This window comes from Balaenoptera musculus, chromosome 1 (assembly GCF_009873245.2).
Source record: "Balaenoptera musculus isolate JJ_BM4_2016_0621 chromosome 1, mBalMus1.pri.v3, whole genome shotgun sequence".
Lineage (NCBI taxonomy): Eukaryota > Metazoa > Chordata > Mammalia > Artiodactyla > Balaenopteridae > Balaenoptera > Balaenoptera musculus.
The window spans coordinates 133,062,402-133,082,992 of record NC_045785.1 but is presented as its reverse complement, the minus strand read 5'-3'; the positions used below and the strand labels follow the sequence as shown (position 1 = coordinate 133,082,992).

General features: G+C 37.3%; 1 protein-coding gene across 1 annotated transcript; it reads right to left on the bottom strand.

Moving 5' to 3' along the window:
* Positions 1 to 7,000: 7,000 nt before the first annotated feature.
* On the bottom strand, positions 7,001 to 9,013 carry LOC118883383 (suppressor of cytokine signaling 5-like). Its single transcript, XM_036830181.1, is given in 2 exon segments — positions 7,001 to 7,357; positions 7,359 to 9,013. Coding segments are annotated over 2 exon segments (1,611 nt in total). The 5' UTR covers positions 8,895 to 9,013; the 3' UTR covers positions 7,001 to 7,282.
* Between the last annotated feature and the right edge of the window lie 11,578 nt (positions 9,014 to 20,591).

The window sequence follows — 20,591 nt, the reverse complement described above, 5'->3', positions numbered from 1 at the left end:
TTCCCTGTACCCCCAAAGGATGTTTTGATGTTTAATTACTTCAAAAGGCAATCTGAAAAGGAAATCACCAGGATTTCCTTGGAGGCTGGAGCTTTTCAGATATAGGTATCCTCCACTTTTTGAAAGTTCCCTTTATGTCACTCTTTGCTTTTACAAAGGAGCTACATTAGTACCAGTTTTCATTTACAGAAAGAAATCCAAAGAGAATTTTCACTTTTATGAAAAAAAGGCAAAAAGCAAAATTAGTGTTTAGGGTTTGTTTTTCAGAGAGTTGTTATAGAGGCAAAGTGTGCACCAAGCAGGGAGAGTGGCACCGCCAAGGTCCTTCCCCTGGAACTACAATCAGCATCTCAGCAACAAGACGCCAAGCTCTGAACTGTGTCTGCAAGCATCTGTACTTTATCTCAGTTTATTTTGTGCATCCATTAGCAAGATGTGTCCTAAGGTAATTGCTTCTTCGCTTTATGCCGTTTCGACATAGAAAAGGTTTCACAGGAACACTTTACATCCAGATAGTGGGAGAAACCTGTGTAAACTCTTATTATCCTTTTTTTCCTTGTGACAGATTTATAGCCTGTTGGACTCACTTGGTACCTGTCACTTACCTTCCTCTTGATCCCTTCCTACAGAGCTTTATCCATCATTGCATCTCAGGATCAAAAGAGTTTCTAGAATCAGGCTCATGGGGTATGGTGCTGGCAGTGCACTGTTCTTTTCAAGACACCATAGGTGCTGGGCTGCCTTCTGCAGTAGCAAGAGGTATTTTAGGAGAGGCCAAAGTCTGGTCTACTTGTGGTTACCCAGTCTACACTATTTAATTAGCCCCAACTCTATTAAGAAATGTGAATGCTTTCCTTAGCAGAGAGGACCTTATCTTGATTTGTCTATCTTTCCTAACTACTGGCTTCCTTGTCCAAACTTTCTAAAATAGCATTCTCCATTATTCCCAGTTGGCTCATTTTTTTTCCTTAATCCTTTCTACTATCTGACATTTTGTATATTTATTATTTACTATTTCTCTTTACCCCACCTCACTCAACAACACAGACAACTGGAATATAAGTTTAGCGAAAGTAGGAACTCTGTTGTATTTACTGTTCCTTTCTCAGTGCCCAGACAGTTCCAGGAACATAGCAGGACACATTTTTTGAACGAATGGCCTGTAGGTACACTTGAACACTGCCTCTTATGTGTGTCTGTCCCTCAACTGTGTGTCTCTGAGCTGGGTATACAGTGAGAAGACTGTATATTAAAAAGTAACACCCCATACCTTGCCTTAAGTTACAGTGTAGTTAGGAGACAAGGCTAAGTTGCATGAGATGAAACTTCACAGCTCTCTTGAGTGATTCTAATTGTATTCATTGTACTGTGCCTTCTAAGCTCCCCTTGTGCAGGCCCTGTGGGCAGGTGATTTTTCTTTATTTTCTTTCTTAAATTGAGACTCTCTGCTCTAGCAGTTAACAGCTGTGGTATTTCACCTCCAAGCTGTCTGCTGCCCAGGAGTGTGTTAGCTTATCCATACCCATTTGGTACATCTGTCTTCGAGACTAGCTCCTTCTCAGCCTGCCCCAACTATTCTTTAACCCTGTAAGTCATTTTAATCGGAGATGCTCTGCAGGTGAAAGTTATTCCGTGCATGCCATATAAATTAATATTATGATGCGGAGACCATTCCATTTGTCTAGAGATTTGCAGTGATTTACTTTTCATGGGTAAAGTTTTATTCAAGTCTTAACAGTGAAACATAAAACTGTTACAATTGTAATGAAACCTATAAAAGCACAGAAGGTAGTCTCCACTAAAAATGTCCCAGAGGGGATTATGATACCTCTGAGAACAAATTGAGGAAAGCTTTGGTTAGTCATTCACAAAGGTCCCCTCAGCATATTTAGGGTGATCCCAGACCAGGGTCTTGAACCCATATTGTTTATAACTTTGGCTCACAGCCTCTAATCAACATCAAAATTGGAAACTCTGAGTGTTTACAGAATCCTAAAAAGTGTCCTTAAAGAAAGGTGAACTTATTTTTAAGCCTTTTGGAACAGGTTGGTTGTGGTAGGGCATAGATGGCATGATTACATTAGAATAATTTTAGGCGATTTTTATTAAAGGAACCATTTTTAAAGGTATGGCTGTAGGAAAACCATAAGTGACAGTGTACTACCCTGGAACTAGTAACAGTAGGGCTCCACTTCCACCCCTCTATCTGAAGGAGTGGGGAGACCAAGTGGTTCCTTGAGCTTTGGGACAAACAACATTTCTGGAGGGCGTCGTTTGACGATAGTTAAGATTTCCGGAAACACAGCCAGCCTACGGCAACCCTTCAGGAGGGGAACTAGGGAAATTCCTCCCTCACTCTAGCCTTCTGCCATTGCTCCTGATTGGCCAAACTCAACTGGAAGGCACAGGACAAGGGGACTCAGGTAATCTACATAGGTTAGGCTTGTGGGAAACAGAGCAGTGTGATCCATACTCAAGACTGGATCAGCAATGGGAACAGCAGGAGTTGAAGGGCTTCCTTAACGGGGAGGAGATAGTTGGGAGAAAATGTCAATGCCAGGATCTCAGCCATCATAGCAGTGGATATGATAGCTCTTCAAGTGCTATAAAACCCTGGCAACGCACAGGTCCACGGGAAGCTCTTCTTAGGCAAAAACAAGTTACAAAAGTTTTGCTTCCTGCCTAGTTTTCTGAATGTGTCAGGGCATGGCAGAGGGGAAGGGGAAAGAGAAATAAGAGTCTTGGGAAAGTTGGACTCCAAACCTAGGGATAAGGCTCTTTTAATATTGCAATAGTCATTGGTGTCACAAATTTCACTATTAAAGCTTTTACCTTTATTTTGCTTCCTCTTCAGACTTTAGGATTTCAAAACTTTATTTTGTAATTTGGGATTAAGGTGAGAAATATTTTGGGATCATGGCAGATCTTTATAATGTTACTGGTATGAATCACCATTTGCTTGTGTAGTCTTCATCAGCCTCTCAGAAAAAGTTGTGCCCATCTTCCCAGGCTCTCAGAAAGGATTTAGAGCAATGAGAATAAGCAGAAGTGGGTGAGGCTGGTGCTTGTCAAGGTCTCTAGCCTTAATGAAGAAAGTGTTCCAGAGACCAGACAAGTGTGTGAACCATTAATCAAAGCAAGAGTTTTTCAACCTTTCATTTTTTGCCACATGTTGTTGATTTTGCCTTGTATGCTTAACTGCCCTGCCTTATCTCTTCACTGTTTATCTACCTTAAGAATGCCATCTGACACAGGTACTTATGAATCCTTATTTATTTACAAATTTTGTTGATCAGTGTTAAGTTAATCATATCTCTCCATTCATGGTAGGTTGCTACCGGTCCACATAAGTTTATTCATTCATTCATTTCCTCCTACGCTATTTCCTTCTCTGTGCCCACAGGCAACCATTCTATCTAATGTGCATCTTTTTGCTTGGATGTATTATCTTAAAATGTAAATTATTGTTTTGTACACATGTATTTTAAATTTACATAAATTGTATTATGTTATATATGTAGCAGAACTGTGTTTTCAGATCCATCCATGTTATTATATGTATATAAACAGTACTGCTTCTAACTTATTGCATGAAATACATTCATTTAGGCAAAGAATATCATACTAATGATATTAGCCCCTTAATAAATATCATACCACAGTTTGCCTATCCACTCTCCCATTGATGGGCACTTAGATGATCTCTAACTGCTTACCATCTCAAGCCATGCTTTACTGAATACCCTTGCACAGAGATCAAGTGTTCTTATGATCCCACACCTTCACTAACACTGGCATTAACCAGCTTTCTAATCCTTGCTACTTTAATTGTTATAAAATGACATCTTGTTGTTGCTCTAATTTATAGTTTTCTGATTACTACTGATTTTGAGCATGGCTTCATATATTTGATGGTCATTTAGGTTTCCTCCCTGTGAATTGTGTGTTCCTATCCTTTGCCCATTTGCAAATTGATCTGTGTGTGTGTGTGTGTGTGTGTGCGTGCATGTGTGTGTATTTTAATGTTGACTTGCAGAAGTTCCTTACATATTTCAGATGGAATTTTTTTGGGAGGGGTTGAGATGTTGGAAACATATTCTCCTAATTTATTATCTCTTTATTAACTTTGTGATACCCTTTGTTGAAGAGAAAAATATTTAATTTTCATGGAAAACTTTTTTTTTGGTCATAATTTGTGCTTTGGAAGTTTTGTTTAAGAAATCCTTCACACTCAGGCTACATAGATATTCTCCTACAGTTTTTTTCTGCTTAACTTCTATAAATATACTGTTTACATTGAAATCTTTAATCCATCCGCTTTCCAGCTTTGAATGAGATATTAAGTAGAGATCCAGTTTTAGTTTTTTCTATGTGCTGAGCTACTTGCCCCAGCGTTACTCAGTAAACAGCATTCTTTCCATTTTCATTCGTGCTGCCATCTTTATCATGCATTAAGTTCTCATACATACATGGCTCTCTCTCTCAACTACCATTGTTCTCAATGTAGCAATGCTGTTCCATTGTCCATATTTGGTTCTTGTGCCAATATCACCTTGTTTTTATTGCTATGGCGTTCGGACTATTTTAAATATCTGATAGAGTAACTCTCTGCTTCTATCATTTAAACTTCTTTTTTTCAGGGTTATCTTAAATATTTGTGGGTCTTTAATTTTTCATATAAGATCTCAAATGTTTATAGAGTTTCTCAAAATTCCAGCTGATATTTTGAATGAGATTTTATTGAATTTATAGATTAATGTGGGGGAGAACTGACATCTTTATGATATTAAAATCCTGTAGATTTTTATTATTGATCTTGAACCCTCTAAACTTGCTGAATTCTCTTTTACATCTGTCTGCAAATAATGACAGTTTTTGTTTCTTTTTCAGAATATCTTATTTCTCTTATGTCCTCATTTCTTTCCTTATTGTGTTGGCTAGGACTTCTAGTACTGTGTTAAAAATTGTATTGCTAATGGTGACTTCCTTTTCTTGCTCCCAGTTTTATAGGGAAAATACCGAAAATTCTCCATTAAATATAATGTTGTTATAGGTTCTTGTGATATTACCCTTAAAAAGTTAAAAAAGTTGACTGGTTTCCTACTTTGATAAGAATATTTTAAAAAATATGTCATCATAAATGGAGGTCAAATACTATTTCTGCATCAATTGAGAGAATCATATTTTTATTTTTAATTCTATTATGTTGTGAATTACATATATAGATTTCTATGACTTTTTTCTTTCCAGTTTTATCAAGACTTAATTGACATACAGCGCTGTGTAAGTTTAAGGTGTATGTATAACGATTTGACTTACATATATCATGAAATGATTACCACAACAAGGTTAGGGAACATTATCATCTAATGTAGATACAAAATAAAGAAAAGGAAAAAATTGTTTTTTCTTGTGAAGAGAACTCTTAGCATTTACTCTCTTAACTTTCTTATATAACATACAACAGTGTTAATTATATTTATCATGTTGTACATTACATCCCTAGTACTTATTTTTCTAACTGGAAGTTTGTACCTTTTGACTGCCTTTATCCAGTCCTCCTCCCTGACTCTGGTAACCACAATCTGATCTTTTTTACTATGAGTTTGTTTGCTTGTTTGTTTTTGAAATATAATTGACCTACAACCTATGTTCATTCCTGGTGCATGACATGGTGATATGATATTTCTATGCATTACATTTCTCGGATTATATACATTTCTCTGATTTTTTATTTTTTAAAGAGAGAGGGGCTGACTATATTTTTTTAATTAATTAATTAATTATTATTATTATTATTATTTTTTTTTTACAAGGAGAACACCAAACGTACTTTATTAGCACAAAAAGCAGCTGTAACAAGGCACAGCAAGCAGAAACATACATTAGCAGTCAAAGGGTTAGTGTTGCATACAAATATAGCTTTTCTTTTTTGTGGCCTTGGTGATAGCCATTGGGATGTAAAAGAACTTTCTGTAGCAGCAGGTAAGGAAACTAAGGAGCACTCACCAGTGGTACAGAGCACGTTAACGAAAAGACAGAAGAATGGATTCGACTACTTTAGTGCAAAATGTCCAGGACGGAACTGTAAATTCAGTCCAATACTAAGAAGCAAACACTAGAACTTGGTATTACTTCCAAAATAGCTCACTCAAGTAGTATTGCATACTATTCTAAGTGACAAAAAGGTGCTAAGTAAAGTTATTTACAGATACAATGGTTGTACAGTACCTTTTAAATCAGCAATTTAGGTTTAAGATTTTCGATTAAAAATTAAGTGCACTGAAATTCTATAACTTGTACTTAAGCAATTCAGCTATGAGACTTTACAACAAAGAGATAAATACTGCCATCCAAATTATGAATTACAGTTTAACAATAATCTCAACAATCAGCAACCACTGTAGTATTATCTGTCTTGTTTGGGTATCTTTTAGTCTCATTTTCTTCACGGTTCACAAACTCATCATGGGCATAGAAAAAGATCCACCTTTAATGAATCAGCGATTTGACTGCACATGTCAACTTAAAAAAATCACACGCAGGCCTACTTTGCAGCAGCTATTCCCAATGTGTTATGTTAAAGCACTCATTAAAAAATGAATACCTAAGGCCTTAAATAAAATTCTACTACCAACTTTTCACAAGTCTGAAATTTTAAGAACTACTACTTAGAAAACCTGGTTTACTTAACAGTACCTTTTGCAGAAGAGAAAAGGAGACTGACTATAAACTATATCAACACTTAAGTGAACTGCACTATGCCCTTGTGGCCAGAAAATTGCATTTTTTTTCTAAAAGGAAGGCAGTCTTTATTTTTTGGACTTCCAAAGCTTAATTTATAGTAACTACAAACATCACTACTTTTGGAAGGTTATAGAAAAATTCTTAGAAAAAATAATAATTTCAAACATTTGTCACGCTGTTGAAATACTCATCCAATATTAATAATTTGTTCTTCAGTAAGAAATAGAATTCTTCATAGCAAATGCCCCAGAGTTGCTTCACTCAGTTACTACAGCCATTAAAAACCAAACTGTCAGCTAAATCGGCAGAATGTTTTTGTCGCCTTACTGAACACCTGTAGCTGTATCCTCTGTTGTCTCAATAGACACCACGTTTATCTGAGTAAGTAACAGCAGATTGCACCTGGCAAATACTAACACTAAGCTTACATACTGTACTGAAAAAAACCTAACACTGATATGTGTGCTTGCTAGAGGTGTACTGCCCGATGCACATAAAAGCAGATCTAGTTAATGCCCTTTGGGGACAGGAGGGTTTACTTTGCCTTGACTGGTTCTCGTTCTAGCCAGCGAACTCTAACTTTTTGTTTATAATGATACTCTTTTAAAAAAATCCTGTAACATTGACGGTAAAGGGAGCCCATCAATTCCATCATACGTAGTGCATCTGCAGATGACTGCACGGCAGATGTACTGCAGGCTAAAAGGGAAAGTCCTATTTAGTGATATCGTAAGCAATGGTTCAAAAAACATGCAAGAACTGGGGTCTTTGTAATGTTCCAAAAGTCCTGTTACAGTGGAGGAGTGAAACACACACGGGTCATGAGCATCAAAACTAAAGTTGTGATTCCACTGTTCAATTCGGGCATGCAGGGATCTGTTGTAGCGACGGAAGCTCACAGAGAAGAGGTAGTCCTCCTGCGCAGAGTCCCTAAGCAAAAATGTACCTTCAGGTTTCCCTTCCAGAAGGGCTTCTGCTTCGTAACGGTCCATCACTCCCCAGTAACAGGGATTACCTGTGATCTGAAGCAAATCCGGCACGAGGCAGTGTATGTAATCAATCTGTGTATGGACTTTCCAAGCTCCCTGTCTGCTAACGTGGGCATGGCTGTCTCCAGATACCTGACGTTGCTTCTGCCTCCGTGACTGCAAACATAGCGTGGCTGTGTCCTCTTCAGAGTCACAGTTAGCTTGTGGAATTGCAGAATTGTCCCCATTTATTTCAGTCATTCCAGGAGCTAACTTTGGTCCCAGTTTATATAACGGGTTAACCTGTGCAGTGGCTTCAAACGTATGTATTTGTGCATTGGGAGGGTGGTCAACCCCTTCTTCAATACTAAGCCGACTTCTCTCTTGAAGCCTATCTTCTTCATCTTCTGTAGAAACCAAGGATGGATCAAATGTATCAAAAAATGTTGAATGTGGGCTCACAGGGGCTGTATGCTATTTAATCAAATGCCATTTTGGGGCCAAATCCGAGCCAGCAGGAAAAGGGCATTTCTCAAGCATTAATTCAGAAAGGTGTATTTTTCTTTTATTAGAAAAGAGGGGCTTTGACTGCTTGTTGTAAGTTCTCATGGGAAAACACAAGCCCACAGTATCCTGCAACCTCTGTCTCAGAGAGCGACTTCCTACGGCTCTGTTGGAAACGCTGTCCATGTCGTGCACAGAGCTTACACCGTATCGCCTCTCTCTCCTTTGAAGTCCACTTCGAGTTCTACCAAACTTTTTATCAGTATCCAGTGAACTCTGTGTCTTTGTAGAACAGGAATGTTTCTTCTTCTCACCCCAAGGAGCATGTCAAGAGTAGGAATCTCTTCTTGCAAGTCTTGTTCCTGGGGTGACACATGAGTCATTATCCTTTTCAATGCTTATTTCAACAATCTGAGGAATTTCAGTGGCACAGTTTTGGTTTCTCCTCGAAGAATTCTTTGAAGGGCTTAACCCCAGTTGTAAGGCAACATTTTCTCTTAAGGGACTGCTTTGTTGCTGAGGAGCTGAGTCTCCTATACAGATGTTTTTGTCTCTGACAGACAAACATCTGTTGGAGTTCATATCCACATTTTCACTACGGCTTCCTCCCTCATGACTGAAGAGATTCTGACACCTGTATTTGAAGTTATTCCACATTTTCCCCACTTTATCCATTGATTATAAGACCGGTCGGGGCGCGCGGGGCGGCCTCATCCAGGGGCACCTGCGGCCAGGCAGGACGGGCCCGGACGGCGCAGTCACCGAGAGGGCGAGCCTGCCCGCCCGCCGGTCCCGTCCCGTTTCCTCCGACTGCCCGAGCGGGCGCAGTCTGGCTTCCTCCGGATGGAGTCTGGGGACCCCAGCTCCGCCGGATGCCCCCGCCAAGCCCCCACCCCTTTCCCCGGCCACCTCCCCCTCTTCACCCCTCCCCCCTCCCCCCTCCCCCCAACCCCATTATTATTATTATTATTTTGGCTGTGTTGGGTCTTCGTTTCTGTGCGAGGGCTTTCTCGAGTGCGGCGAGCGGGGGCCACTCTTCATCGCGGTGCGCAGGCCTCTCACTATCGCGGCCTCTCTTGTTGCGGAGCACAGGCTCCAGTCGCGGAGGCTCAGTAGCTGTGGCTCACGGGCCTAGTTGCTCCGTGGCATGTGGGATCTTCCCAGAGCAGGGCTCGAACCAGTGTCCCCTGCATTAGCAGGCAGATTCTCAACCACTGCGCCACCAGGGAAGCCCCATTTCTGATTTTTTTTTTGAAACCACTCTTTCAATACTGAAATAACCTGCACATAATCATTTTTTTAAATTTTTCATGCAAAATTAAAAATAAAAAATAGAAGAGTATAACCATCTTCTATTTACCCACCACCTAAATTCAAAAATTATTAACTCATAGTTCATCTTGCTTCATCTTTTGCCCCTTCTTCACATCCCACAAAATGGATCATTTCAAGCAAATTCCAGACATTTTATTATTTCATTAAAAAATGCTTCAGTGTGCATTTTTCAAAGAAAAGATCTTTAAAACTGCATAATTGCCCTATCATCAGGTTGCATTTATGTTTAACCATTTTGCTAAAATTTTATTTAGATTTTTCATCTACATTTAATATTATTACTTTAATTTCTTATCATTTTAATTTGGTTTTAAAGAAAATATTGATTATTATTGCCTTGTGAAATTAGTCTGGTGGTTTTTACTTTCTCTCTTCTCTTGAAAAGTTTGTACAATTTAGAAAATAGCTAATTCTTAGAATTTTGGCAGAATTCATCCCTAAAACAATCTGAACATGGGGAGTATAATTTTTTTTGAAAGGGAGGTCTTTAGCTTAGACTTCACCTTTTAAAAGTATTTATTTGCCTATTCCTTTCCTCTTTTTCTTCTTGAACTAATTTTGGTACTTCACATCTTCTATTACTTCTAGGTCTCAAAGTTATTAATATGTAGGTGCTCACAATATCATCATTTGAATCTCTGTTGTATTTATAGTTGTTTGCTGTTTTCCCCCTGTATTTTATTTATTTGTATATTTCTTTTTTTTTCTTTGATCAGTTTTACTGAGGTCTCTTTCTCTTGATCTTTTCAAAAAACCAGCTTGAACAATGAACAATACACATTACCAAGACATTAAAAAAATTATTGAAGTATAGTTATGTACAGTATTTTGTTAGGTTCAGGTGTACAACATATTGATTTGACATTTAAATCCAATACAAAATGATAACCATAATAAGTCTAGTAAACATTTATCACCATACAAAGTTATTACAGTATTATTTACTATATTCCTTATGCTGTGCGTTACCTTCCTGTGATTTACTTATTTTATAACTAGAAGTTTGTACTTCTTAATCCTCTTCACCTATTTCACCCAACCCTTGCCCCTTCCCCCACGCCCTGGTAATCATCAGTTTGTTCTCTATATCTATGAGTATGTTTCTGTTTTGTTTTGTTTTCTTATTTCATTTGGTTTTTAGATTCACATGTAAGTGAAATCATATGGTATTTGTCTTTCTCTATCTGACTTATTTCACTTAACATAATACTGTTTAGATCTGTCCAAGATGTCCCAAATGGCAAGATTTCATTTTTTTCATGGCTGAGTAATATTCCATTGTATATAGATATAACACATCTTCTTTATCCACTCATCTATTGATGGAGAGTTTCCACAACATGGATGTTGTAAATGCTGCAATAAACATAGAGGTGCATATATATTTTTGAATTATTATTTTTATTTTCTTTGGGCAAATACCCAGAAGTGGAATTGCTGGATTGTATGGTAGTTCTTTTTTAAATTTTTTGAGGAACCTCCATAGTGTTTTCCATAGTGACTGCACCAATTTATATTACCATTTACAGTACACAACGGTTCTCTTTTCTCCACATCCTTAACAATACCTGTTTTTTGTTGTGTTTTTGATGATAGTCATTCTAAGAGGTTGGAGGTACTATCTCATTCTGGTTTTGATTTGTATTTCCCTGATGATTAGCACTGGGGAGCATCTTTTCATTTGTGTCTGTTTTCCATCTGAATGCCTTCTTAGGAAAAACAAGTTCTTAGGTCTTCTGTTTTTAATTGGATTCCTTTTTTTTTATATTGAGTTTTGTGAGCTCTTTATTTTGCATGTTAACCTCTTATCTGACATATCATTGGCAAATATCTTCTCCCATTTAGTAGGTTGCCTTTTCATTTAGATGGCTTCTTTTTGCTGTGCAAAAGCTTTTTAGTTTGATGTAGTCCCATTTGTTTATTTTTGTTTTTTTGCCCTTGCCTGAGGAGACAAATCCAAAAATATATTACTAAGACTGATAAAAAGTGTTTACCACCCTTCTAGAAGTTCTGTGGATTCAGGTCTAATATATAAGTCTCTAATAAGTTTTGAGTTTATTTTTGTGTATGGTATAAGAAAGTGGTCCAGTTTCCTTCTTTTGCATGTAGCTGTCCAGTTTTCCTAACACAATTTATTGAACAGGCTCTCTTTTACCCATTGTATATTGTTGCATCCTATGTCAGATTAATTGACCATATGTGTGTGGGTTTATTTCTGGGCTCTCTGTTCTGTTATATTGATCTGTCTGTTTTTGTGTAAATACCATATTGCTTTGATTATTATAGCTTTGTAGTATGGTTTGAAATCAGGAAGTGTGGTATCACCAGCTTTGTTCTTCTTTCTCAAGATTGCTTTGGCTATTTGGTCTTTTGTGGTTCCATACAAAACTTTATTTGTTCTAGTTCTTAGAAAAATGCCATTGGTATTTTGATAGGGGTTACATTGAATCTGTAGGTTACTTTGAGTGGTATGGACATTTTAACAATATAGTAGTTCTCCCAGTCCATGAGCATGGTATATCTTTCCTTTTATATGTGTTGATTCAATTTCTTTCATTAATGTCTTAAAGCTTTCATAGTACAAGTCTTTCACCTCCTTGGTTAAACTTATTACTAGGTATTTTATTTTTTTTGATGCAATTGTAAGCAGGATTTTTAAAAATTTTCTCTTTCTGATAGTTCACTGTTAGTATATAGAAAAGCAACAAGTTTCTTTTTATTGATATTATATTCTGCAAATTTACTGAATTTATTTATTCTAATAGTTTTTTAGTGGAGATTTTTAGGGTTTTCTATATGTAGTATCGTGTCATCTGCAAATAGTGACAGTTTTACTTCTTTCCAATTTAGATGACTTTTATTTCATTTTCTTGTCTGATTGCTATGGCTAGGACTTTCAATACTATGTTAAATAAAAATAAAGGAAGTGGTTATCCTTGTATTTTTCCTGGTTTTAGAGGAAAAGCTTTCAGCTTTTTACCATTGAGTATGATGTTAGCTGTGTGTTTGTCATAAATGGCCTTTATTATGTTATGTTTCCGCTATGCCATTTTTGATGAGAGTTTTTAATTTTATTTATTGACTGATTGATTGATTGTCTGTGCTGCATGTCTCACAGGATCTTAGTTCCCCAACGAATGATTGAAACCAGGCCACAGCAGTGAAAGTGCTGCATCCTAACCACTGGACTGCTGGGGAACTTGAGAGTTTTTATCATGAATGGCTGTTGGATTTTGTCAAATACTTTTTCTGTGTTTATTGAGATGATCATGTGATTTTTTTTCCTTCCTTTTATTAATGTGGTGTATCACATTGATTGTGAATATTGAACCATTATTGCATCCCTGGAATAAATCCCACTCAATCATGGTATATGATCCTTTTTATATATTATTGAATTTGATTGCTAATATTTTGTTGAGGATTTTTGTATCTTTATTCATCAGAGATATTACACATATTCATCTGTAATTTTCTTTTTCATTAGTGTCTTTGTCTAGTTTTGGTATCAGGGTAATGGACACCTTATAGAATGAATTTGGGAGTGTTCCTTCCCCTTCAGTTTTTTGGAATATTTTGAGAAGTATAGTTATTAACTCTTATTTATGTTTGATAGAATTCCCCTGTGAAGTTCTTGGTCCTGGGCTTTTGTTTTGCTGAGTGTTTTTTGTTTGTTTGTATTTTTACAAATTCATTTTCAGTAGTAATGATAAGTCTGTTCAGATTGTCTGTTTCTCACTGATTCTTGGCAGAAATTTGTCCATTTCTTCTAGGGTGTCCAATTTGTGGCATATAACTGTTTGTAGTAATCTCTATTAATTGTTTGTATCCCTGTGGTATTATTTTTAATTTTTCCTCTTTTATTTCTTATTTTGCTTATTTGGGTCTTCTCTTTTTTTTTTTTTTTTTCTTGATGAGCCTGGCTAAAGTCATATCAATTTTGTTTATCTTTTCAAAAAAGACAGCTATTGGTTTCACTGATATTTTCTATTGGCTTTTTTTTTTTTGTCTCTATTTTATTTATTTTTCTCTCTGATTTCTATTATTTCCTCCTTTCTGCTGACTTTCGGCTTTGTTCTTTTTCTAATTCCTTTAGTTGGTAGGTTAGGTTGCTTATCTGGCATTTTTCTTTTTTTGTTGATATACCCTGTATCTTAAGTATCTTAGAACTGCTTTTACTGCATCCCACATATTTTGGAAAGTTGTATTTTTATTTTCATTTGTCTTAAGTTAGTTTCTGACTTCCTCTTTGATTTCTTCATTGACCCATTGGCTTTTTAGTAGCCTGTTGTTTAGTCTCCATTTGTTTGTGTTTTCCCATTTTTCTTCCTGTAACTGATTTCTAGTTTCATATTGTTGTAGTCAGACAAAATGCTTGATATAATTTGTATCCTCTTAAATTTCTTGAGACTTGCTTTGTGGCCTAGGACATGATCTATTCTGGAGAATGTTCCATGTGTACTTCAAAAGAATGTGTGTTCTGCTGTTTTGGATGAAATGTCTTGTAGTTATCTATTAAGTCCAACTGATCTAATGTGTCATTTAAGGCCTCTGATGCCTTAGTGATTTTCTGTCTGGATGATCTGTCCACTGATATAAATGAGGTGTTAAAGTCCCCTACTATTACTGTATTATTGTCAATTTCTCCCTTTATGTCTGTTAATATTTGCTTTCTATATTTAGGTTCTCCTATATTAGGTGCATATATGTTAACAAGTGTTATACCCTCTTCTTGTATTGATCTCTTTATCATTATATAACGCTCTTCTTTGTCTTTTGTTATAGACTTTAAGGTCTATTTTGTCTGATAATGAGTATTGCTACCCACACTTTCTTGTCATTTCCATTTGATTAAATATCCTTTTCAATCTCCTCACTTTCAGTCTGTGTGTGTCTTTAGCTCTTCAGTGAGTCTCTTTTAAGCAGCATATAGATGGGTCTTGTTTTTTTTAATCCAATCAACCACTCTGTGTCTTTTGATTGGAGCATTTAGTCCATTGATATTTAAAGTGATTATTGATAGGTATGTACTTACTGTGATTTTGGTACTTGTTTTCTGGTTGTTTTTGTAGTTCTCTGTTCTTTTTAGTTCTTCCCTTGTGGTTTGATGATTTTCTTTATTGGTATGCTTGGGCTACTTTCTTTCTATTTTTTGTATAACTATTATACGTTTTTGATTTGTGGTCACTATAGGGTTCATATATGTTGACCTATAACTATATCTACTTGCTTTAAACTGGTAATCATTTAATTTCAAACACATTCTAAAAGGTCTATCTATTTTTACTTACCTTCCCCATGTTTTGTGTTTTTGACATTGTATTTTACATCCTCATTTTAATCCCTTCACTGTTGATTGTAGTTATAGTTGATTTTACCATTTTTTGTCTTTTAATCTTCCAGTTTCCAGTTTGTTTTCAGTGAGGATTGTGTTTTTGATGTGTTCATGGGGGGAGGTAAGTTCCACATTCTCTTACGTTGACATCTTGATCTCCCTCCTTCCTTTGATGACTTTTTTTTTAGTGTTGTGTTTGTATTTCTTTCTCTTTGTGTGCATGTGTGTGTGTGTCTCTTATTGATTTTTGGTTTGTCACTACCATGATGCTCTTATATAACAACCTATGAATATAACAGTCTATTTTAAGTTGATAGTCACTTAAGTTTGAGCACATTCTAAGAGCACTACATTTTTACTCCCTTCTAGGTTTAACGTTTTTGATGTCGTATTTTACAACTTTTATTTTGTTTTTCCCTTATCTAATTATTGTAGATATAGATGATTTTAATTTTTTTGTCTTTTAACCTTCATACTAGCTATATATGTGGCTAACTCACTACCTTTATTATATGTTAGCCTTTAGCAGTGAAATTTTTTTTCTTTCACAATTTTTGTATTTCTAGTTATGGTCTTTTCTGTTTAAAGAAGTCCCTTTAACATTTCTTGTAAGGTTGTTTAGTGGTGATGAACTCCTTTAGCTTTTGCTTGTTTGAGAAACTATCTCTTCTTCAATTTTGAATGATAATCTTTCTGGATAGAGTATTCTTGGTTGTGACATTTTTCCCCCAGCACCTTGAATATGCTGTGCTACTTCCTTCTGTCCATGTAAAGTTTCTGCTGAAAAGTCAGCTGGGAGTCTTTTGAGGGCTCCCCTATATGGATCTAGTTATTTTTTGTTTGATTTTTTGCTTTTAAGATTTTCTCTTTAATGTTTGACATTTTAACCATAATGTGTCTTGGTGTGGGTCTCTTTGGGTTCATATTGTTTGGGTCTTTCTGTGCTTCCTGAACTTGTATGTCTGCTTCATTCCACAGGTTAAGGAAGTTTTCAGCCATTATTTCTTCAAATAGGTTTTCTGCCCCTTTATCTCTCTCTTCTCCTTCTGGAACCCCAATAATGTGAATGTTAATATGCTTGATGTTGTCTCTGAGGATCCTCATTTTTTGTTGTTGTTTCTTCTTTCTTTTTGCTGTTCTGATTGGATTATTTTCACTACCCTGTCTTCCAGGTCACTGATTTGTTCTTCTGCAACCTCTAAGCTGCTGTTTATTTCCTCTAGTGTATTTTTGATTTCAGTTATTGTATTTCTCAGCTCTGATTTTTTCTGTCTCTTTGTTTCATTTCTCACTGTAGTCCTCCATTCTTCTCCTGAGTTAGGTGAGTATTTTTATGAACATTGCTTTGAACTATTTATCTGGTAGATTTCTTATCTCTGTTTCATTTAGTTATTTTTCAGAGCTTCTGTCTTATTCTTTTACTTTGAACATATTCCTTTTTCTCCTCATTTTGCCAAAAATCTCTGTGTTATGTCTATGTATTAGGTAGCTCAGCTACATTTCCTGGTCTTGTAGGAGTGGCTTTATGTAGAAGGTATCCTGTGGGTCTCAGTAGTGTGGTCCCCACTGGCTGCCAGAGCCAGGTGTTCCAGAAATGTCCCCTGTGTGGGCTGCCCACCTGTGTGGCTGAGCTGCAGTTGCTGCCGGCATGCTAATGTGTAGGTGTGAACCTTGTGTTGCTGGCTGTAAGGCCTGGTTCTGACTGTTGTGGGTGCTCTGGTGTGCTAGTTCAGCCATTGGGCAGGAACTGCTTTGGAGGGACTCTGATGCCAGACAAGGGCACCTGCCTGCTAGTAAGGTAGAAGGGGAGAATAAAAAATGGCACCTGTCAGTGCTGGGCCAGGTAGGTAGAAGATGAGCAAAAATAACTTGTACCCACCAATGCCTATGTACCTGAAGAAAGTTCCAACAGATTCCTGCCCCTCCAGCACATGCCCTAAAATTAGTCATTTAATTTTCTTCACTTATGACCCAGGCACTTTTCAAACTGCTGCCTCTGTGCTGAGACTTGAAGTGAGTGACTTTTTGTATGTTCCCTTTAAGAGAAGAGTTTCAGTTTCCTACAGCTCTCTCCCAGACATAAGCCCAGCTGGTGTTCAAAGCCAGATATTATGGGGGCTTGTCTTCCCAGTGCAGGTCCCGTGGGCTGGGGAGCCTGATGTTTGGTTTGGACCCTCTCCTCCTCAGAGAGGACCTTTGTGGCTGTGATACTTCTCCTACTTATGGATTGATGAGCTGGGGGTATGAATACCAACCAGATTGCATCTACCCTCCTATCTGTTTCAATGTGGATTTTTCTTTTTATTTTTAGATGTGAAAATCTTTTCTTCTAGTCTTTAGGTCATTCTCAGAGATAGTTGTTCCATGTGTAGTAGTTTTGTTGTGTCCATGGGAAAAAATGAACCCAGGATCTTTCTACTCTGCCCCCTTGTCCTCCTCCTCAAGATATTTAACTAGGTTTACTTTGCCTATCTCTTGCAGCATTTCTCCTTTTTTGCTTATTTGAATATCTTGCAAGAGTGCTTGAGTGGGGATTTTTGCATGTGAAACCTCCTGAAGTCTTATATAGTTGAAAATGTTTTTGTTATGCGATTATATTTGAATGATAACGTTCTAGACTTGAAACTGTTTTTCCTTCAGTGCTTGAAAATATACTCCAGTATCTTTATCAAAAATTCCATTATCATCTTGTTTTTAGTGTTCTTGAAAATTCTAGTGTTAGCCTGATTTTTGTTACTTAACAGGGAATGCTTTTTCCCTTCCATTTAACATATTTTTCTTTGCTTTAATATACTTTAATTTTATTATAATGTGAATAGGTACGGATATTTTTTCTTATCTATTCTATTTGGTCCTCTAAGAACCTTTTCATTCTGAAGGATTCTATCATTCATCAATCCGGGAATGTTTATTTTCATTATTTTAAAAAATATTTTCTCCACCCCATCCCTCTGGGATCCTGTTATCAGGATGCGAGTACTTTTACTTTTATCATTCATATTTCTTAGCTTTAATTTTTTTCTCTATATTTTCTGTCTCTGTATTCTGTCCTGTTACTTTTTGGGAGAATTTCTCATTCTGATCCTCCAATTCACTATTTCTTTCCTTAGCTCTATTCCATCCTATTATTTATTCCTTTTCAGCTATATTTTTTTTTGCATCTTATATTTTACTTGGTTCTTTTTAAGATTTCCTATTCTTGCTTTACTAGTATCTTCCCACATCTCCTTAAGCATAGTTATACTAATGTTATATTCTTCTATTTATTTAAATCGTTCTGCTCCAGATAGTGTTTAATGTCTATTTTTGTCTTTGTTTACTAGATTCTAGTTATTTGGTCTTGCAAGCTCATGCTGTACTGTGGATATCATCCACTCTGCCTGGTAATGTTTTTTGGGAAAGCCAAATATTAGGCTCCAGTCTCCATCTATTTAGACGTGTTTAAAATACTAAGATATGTTGAGCCCCAGGGCATAGCACCACAGGCACCATAAAGCACTTTGATTCAGTCCCTTTTACTGTCTCTGCCCTGGGCATCTCCCCTGGGCAGAGTTTCTCCTTTAAATTGAATTAATTGGGAGAAGCAGCATTGAGATGAGTCAGTCTCCATAGATTGTAATTCTCCCAGGCATGGGAGTTTGGAGGAGAAGTGGGGATCAGGATACTGGAGAGCTAGGGCTGCTGCTCATAATTAAGCAGGTGGCCCCTACTTATAGGACAGGGGGAAACAGGCACTGCCATCCACCTTCACTCCCAAGCTGTGTACCCTGGCATGAGACTCTGCCTACCTGGAGGCAGGGGTGCCTTTTCCTAATGCACACAGTGTCACCATATTTTCTAGCAGTGGCCTTTAGAGAGTTCCTGGTCAGCCGCCCCTGCTTTCAGCATCTCACCCCAGTATCCACCTGCACTTCCTTGATTTTACTGCCAACACCAATGATCTGGAATGTAAAAGGATTTCTGCAGGGAAGTGGCCAGTGATAATTGTCTCTAAACAATGAGGAAGAAAGCCAAGACCTGTAGCAAAAAGCTTTTCTCCAATATACCTTCTCACTGCTACCTCTCATAGCCTTTTGTCTCCAACTGTAATACACTCCCCACCTACCAGTTCAAAACATCTTTCCATCTCCTATGGGATTTACATGCTTTTTATTAGCTCCAAAGATTCATACTTCCCTAATGCTTCTTCATGTACCCCAGGGCTGAAATTGAAGAAGGAGTCAGCAAGTACTAGGTCATCATCTTCATAAGATCTGGAAGCTTAAACATATATCTTTAAAAATATTACTTTATTTGACTTTTATTTTGGAAATAATTATTTTGATCTATTTCTTGAAGACCTTTAAGGTAATTGAAAGATAACTTGATGTCCCCAAATGAGGGTTGGTTGGTGAATTATCAGGGTTCTCCAAGGAAATAGAAGTACATATTTATAGGAAAAGATTTATTATGAGGAATTAGGTCATGTGATTATGGAGGCTGAGAAATCCTACCAACTGCTATTTGCAAGCTAGAGACCCAAGAAAGTTGGTAGTATAATTCCAGTCTAAGCCTGATAGTCTGAGAACTGAGGGAGACAATGGTGTAAATCCCAGTGCAGGGGTAGGAAAAGACTGATGTCTCAGCATAAGCAGGCAAACAGGAACCAAAAGAGGTGAATTCCTCCTTCCTTCACCTTTTTGTTTTATTCAGGCCTGAACAGATTGGATAATGCCCACCCTCACTGGGGAGGTCAATCTACTTTACTGAGTCCACCAATTCAAATCCTAATCTCATCCAGAGACACCCTCATAGACACACCCAAAAATAATATTTAATTGGGGCACCCCTTGGTCCGGTCAAGTTGACACATAAAATTAATCATCATAGTTGGGAATCGTAGAGGTAAAGTAGGGTAAAGAAGAAAAGACACCAACTGCCAAGATGACAAGACTCAGAAGACTATGACTGCATCCTTTTTCAATCAGTTACCCTCTCTATCCTCAAGTTTCCTTGCCTGTAAGTTGAGAATAAGAATACATGTCCTGTTTTCATCACACCATTGTTGTGCTGCTAAATAGGATACTAATCTATGGAGGGCACTCTGTATACCTCTACAGAGAGAAAGCAGCAATATTTACCATGAACCAAAGAGCATTTGAAATGATATTAACTCTCAGGGGACAGGATGTTCTTTGGCTGGGAAGGTGGTAATCCCTCCCCTCAGCGACCTCAGTGAATTTCAGACAGATCTTCAAAGCAGGTCAGGTCTCTGCAGCACAGAGTGGTGAAAATATTCCAAGTTCTCTGACCTCCCTAAGCTACGGAAGGTTGGCATCAAGGACAAGAGCTTTCAATTGCATTGAACATGGCCTGGACAAGTTCCAAGTGGGTAATTACTTTATGCTTACTTACAATTTCCCCTTCAGCTTCGAAGGGATAGAGCATCCCTTACTTCCTAGACTAAGCAGGGCTTTCATTGTTGCTAGGCATATGTTGAACAGCTGCCCCAGTCACCCACCTCAGCAGACACTGTATTTTAGTAATGAAGTCAGGGCTCAAATCGGGCAAGATGGTAACACATTTCTTTGATTAGTGTGTAGGACAAATGTGGCCTCTCTTTGAACAGAAGGGAGGGCATTTAAGCATGTTTTTCTCCTCACTTGCATCATACCCAGGAGTAAACTGAGCAGGTTCTCTGTAAGCCAGCTTTGAGAGGTTCT